Source organism: Puntigrus tetrazona, chromosome 13, assembly GCF_018831695.1.
Source record: "Puntigrus tetrazona isolate hp1 chromosome 13, ASM1883169v1, whole genome shotgun sequence".
In the NCBI taxonomy this organism is placed as follows: domain Eukaryota; kingdom Metazoa; phylum Chordata; class Actinopteri; order Cypriniformes; family Cyprinidae; genus Puntigrus; species Puntigrus tetrazona.
In genome coordinates, this window is record NC_056711.1 from 17,381,056 (window position 1) to 17,385,434 (window position 4,379).

A 4,379-nucleotide genomic window follows, 5' to 3' on the forward strand; every position below is an offset into this window, starting at 1 on the left:
TATATATATATATTCACGTTTGAATCCGTTGCTCACGCTTTAACGTCACTTAAACTGCTTGATTTTGTTACAAAACAGTATTATTGTTTGGCGTTGTTATTAATTCTGCTGCATCAGGTAAAGTGTATAAAATAATTGTAATTAATACCATTTAATTGTACATTTTTTACTGTAGTAAATACTAAATATTTACACACAAACACTACAACGCCGTAGACGGCCAAACACCCTGACTCGCCAAAATCTGTCCAGCATTGTGTGTGTGTGTGTGTGTGTGTGTGTCAGAGAGAAACACTAGCACATGGAGACAAAGAAAACCTTACAAAGCACGTTGGTTCATTTGGGCCCAAGAAAAAAAAGGCATAGGAAGAAGAAAGGATGAGCACAAAGGAAGAATGCAGGAAAAAGTGATTGTAGAAGCAAAGTATTGTAGCGTGTTGGCACTGCTGACTCATGGGGTTACACAACAGAAGACATCAAGAGAGAACAACACAGAACACCACAAATACACATCTATTTATCTATGATTAAAGAGTTTACCGACAGACAGACAGATAATCTATCTCTCTTTTAGCAACAATTATTTATACTGAAAAAAGCATGTCGAATCGATATCAAGAGTTTTATTCATCTATCCGATAATCCATCTTATCTACTCACCCTGACGCCCATGAAGCGATCCCGCAGCACAATCCAGGACAGGAGAAAGACGAAGGCTTTGTTACAGCAGAAGAGGGCCGATACATCAGTGCTGTTGATCTTTCTCAGAGCCTGAAGGTATAGGTAGTTTGTCATAATCCACAGCAGGCCAAAAGGAGCCACTTTAGTGAAGAACACCTTCGCCGTCAGTCCATCGTCCCCGAAGAACCGACAGCACTCTCTGAAAACAACAGAGAATAAAAGACTATTGCTTAATTCACACAGTGCACATTTGAGCTGCCTAATGTACTTTGCTATTCAAAATGACTAATTAGCATTTTTTCAGTGCATTCAAATGGAAATGAACACTTTTATTTAAATTAATAAAAAGTGACAATTGTAGAGTCCTTTTCAACCTTAAGGTGTTGTTCATTTATATATAAAATGTGGAGTATGGATTCATATTGTGGAATCACTGACATTTTTGCTTATGGAAAGTGTGTCCTTTATTTTCCTTGTGCTGAAGTTTAAAATAAACAGAAAATGTCTTTTATTTTTTTTAAAAAGTTAACATAACCCCTAGAGTTTAAACAGGGTTTTAAAGAAAACATGGCGAGGCTTTGGGCATAGTCTTGGGTTCTGAAACATTACTCGTTCAGAGTTGGATGTTAGCAGGCTACAGAAGAGCTCGAATATGGGGGGAAAAAAATGCTATAAAAAGGGATTTCTGATTGGGAGTAAAAAGAATGAACAGCTATTGTGAAAGTATAAAAAGCTCATAAATGGAACTTGAGAGAAGACGGCGTGGCGCGGGAGGCTCCTGGTTTGTGCTTCTGATGATAGGATGTGCAAATTGTTTTGTTGTTGCATTGTGTCTTTGGAAATTTTTAGTATTCAATAAGGTTTAATACGATTTGAATAATTCATATGGTTTGTAAATCTTTGTTTGCATTGGGCATTTATTGAACTGAAGTGTCTGAGTTACAACTGTGGTGATTTGACTGTAATTTTAAATAGTTGGTTTGCTTGAATTCGTTAATTTTGAAAAAAAAAAAAGGAAAAATTCTTATGGATTTCCTGAAAAAATAAAAAAAGCTATGCAGCTAGACATTTATGTAGTCACTGGGATTGCAGTTGCATTTAGAGGATATTTTCACTCCAAGATTTTGTAAAAAAAAAAAAAAAAAAAAACTGTAATCTCTGAGATTGGGTTTCAACTGATCAGTGTATTAAAAAAACAAAAGTAATAATGCTTTTTCAAACCCTTATCTGGATGTCAGGCTTATATTACATATGACATATCAGTACATATACTTTAGTACACTTTCAAACCATTTCTGTCACACAAAACAACCATGGGTTGGATCATTTTAAAGCTTTATTTTTCATCAAAACATGAAAATGTATTGATGGAAAAACAGTGCTTCTTTTTACTTTCCATGTCTGGCCATTACACTCAGAGTTGTCCTCAGTTCACCTCTATTTGGGATAATGGACTGTAAATACAACCGAGAGTCAAAAAGTAAAACAAAGAAATTATTTAAGCTTTCTTTTCAGTTGCTTGAACTGTGTCCTTATGCGACACATTGTATCTTGAATATCCAATGCCTGTTAGCTTTTAAGGCTCCGATAAGTGAAAATAAGCCATTTCTCAAATCTCAGAGAACTTGTGGTGTCAGATGGCATTTTTCCACCCATCAGTTTCTGTGCTTGACAAATATATGACTGTCTGAACACATCAGTTCAATGATATTTTGCAATCTTCAGTGTCTTGGAGTTACTGCGGTGCTTCCAGGTAAAATCAGGGCAAAGTAAGAAATTTAGCATAGACTCTATCTATATGCTGTTTAAACGAGAAATTGGACTAAATCACTTTATTCAATAAAGCGTTTCCTTTTATTACTAGTTTTATCGAGTCAATTTAATTCTTTTGAATTTAATTTAAATGTGTGTTCATTTTAAATTAATTTACATAGTCATGTCTACATACTGATTGTGTGTGTGTCTTTGGTCCTTTGGCTATTTTTAGTTATATTTTGTTATATTTTAAGTTATCATTTTTGATTTATGATTATTGATTATTTATATATAGTTGATTATTTCCTTAAGATTGTACATTTCTTTTTTTCCCTTTTTTCTTAAACTGGAAAAATCTTAACTCAAATCAAAATATTTTATAATAACGTATCGGTCATCATACTAATTTTAGTTAGTGAATGAATACAATTATGGCTTACATAAATTGTCATTCTTAAAAGAAACAAAACGATGTTATCAAGTGCCCTTTTTTATGCCCGGAAATCTATTTACTTTAATTCAAAGTCTCCATAGAGTTTATTAGATTTCATAGTTGGCTTTTGAAAGGCCAGCATGTTGGTTTATACTGAGAAAGAGAGCATGATTATGAGTACATTAGGACCTTTTATTACTGCCTTTTTACTGATATTCTCTAAATTGTTAAATAGGTCTCTGGGCTACGTGTCAACAAAATCATCCGCTTCTATTTTAATAACATTCGGCTTTTGATAAATTGGGTTGGCTAAACTGAATAATAATTAATGCATAACCATAAGGCACTTTATGTGACCGTAAACCTCTTTCTGCCTGTTTTTGCGTAGTCTTTGCACTCCACAGCTGGTGTTTACTCTTCAAATTCTGTATTGCATTGCTGCAAATATTGTTTTCCCCTGTATGATAAATTGCTTGGGCTTTTCCACATTTTACACAAAAGCATTTGCTAAGCGATTGAATAAAAGAAAGCACTTCCACCAAATCCGTTTACTTCCCCAAACTCTCTACTTTGGTCTTCCTAGACAGAACGAAAAAAATATTTTTCATCAGCGACTCAGTTTAAATGAGCAATGAGCCTGCTTAGTATTCAGCTCATGGAAGCTTGAAGGAGACACCCGGAAAGGACAAACCGTCCGTGCGTTACAGCATGGAATTTCCTCAGTGTCCCCCTCAAGAGAAAGGGATTTCACTAAACCGATTCATCAGCTGTCTGAGATGCACAAAACCGTTGGATATTTCAACTGTACACTGCTGCATAAACAAAATCTCACACAACCAGATTCTTACCTAAACCTCTGTTTTGGTGTCTGTCTCTCAGGACTCTTGCACAGATGTCCAATGTAGTACAGAGGAAAGAAGAGGCAGTTCCACGTGGTGGCGAACCACGTGAGAGTGAAAGGCGCGTCGTACTGCTTGAAGGTCAGTTTGGCCAGCTGGGTGGAGCCTGCCCACGACGAGCACACGCACATCACCATGGCCACGCCCCATATTGCTTTTCGCACTTGGACGGCTGTCACTCGCACACAGCAGTTTAATTTCTGCCTTCCGGTCCCTGACTCCGCCCCTGCTCCGCCCACCATCGCCTGTCCATCGGCAGTGCCCACGATGTTCTCCCTCGGCCGGTCCTCCCCTACAAGCAAACAAAAAAGACATCAGCTGCTGATTTACGAGCTGTTTTATTATGGTCTTGAGCAAACACTGAATACAGACAATCAAATCACATGCCGCTGTAAAAATACTCCCCATAACTGTTGCACTACTAATAAGATGTACAGTGAAAATTTGTAGTATAAATTTAGATGTAGTATTTACTGCAGTTACGTTTGTTGTAAATATCATATACCATTTATAGCCACTTTTTGCATGTGGCAGTTTAATCTTACAGAACTCTTGAAAAGATGGAGAGACTAAAAAAAAAGTGTGGATTTTTATACACACACAGGTTTATA

At 36.4% G+C, this 4,379-nt stretch overlaps 1 protein-coding gene across 2 annotated transcripts in view; it reads right to left on the reverse strand.

Annotated features, from left to right (window-relative positions):
- The window catches only part of LOC122356193 (putative thiamine transporter SLC35F3), an 11,014-nt gene that overhangs the window by 5,063 nt on the left and 1,572 nt on the right, over window positions 1-4,379 (reverse strand). For both annotated transcript variants that reach the window (XM_043254697.1, XM_043254696.1), the window contains exons 3-4: window positions 3,718-4,060; window positions 661-880 (exon numbers count right to left, since the gene is read on the reverse strand). In XM_043254697.1, coding sequence (XP_043110632.1) covers window positions 661-880; window positions 3,718-4,060 — 563 coding nt within the window. The remainder of the gene's footprint in view (window positions 1-660; window positions 881-3,717; window positions 4,061-4,379) is intronic.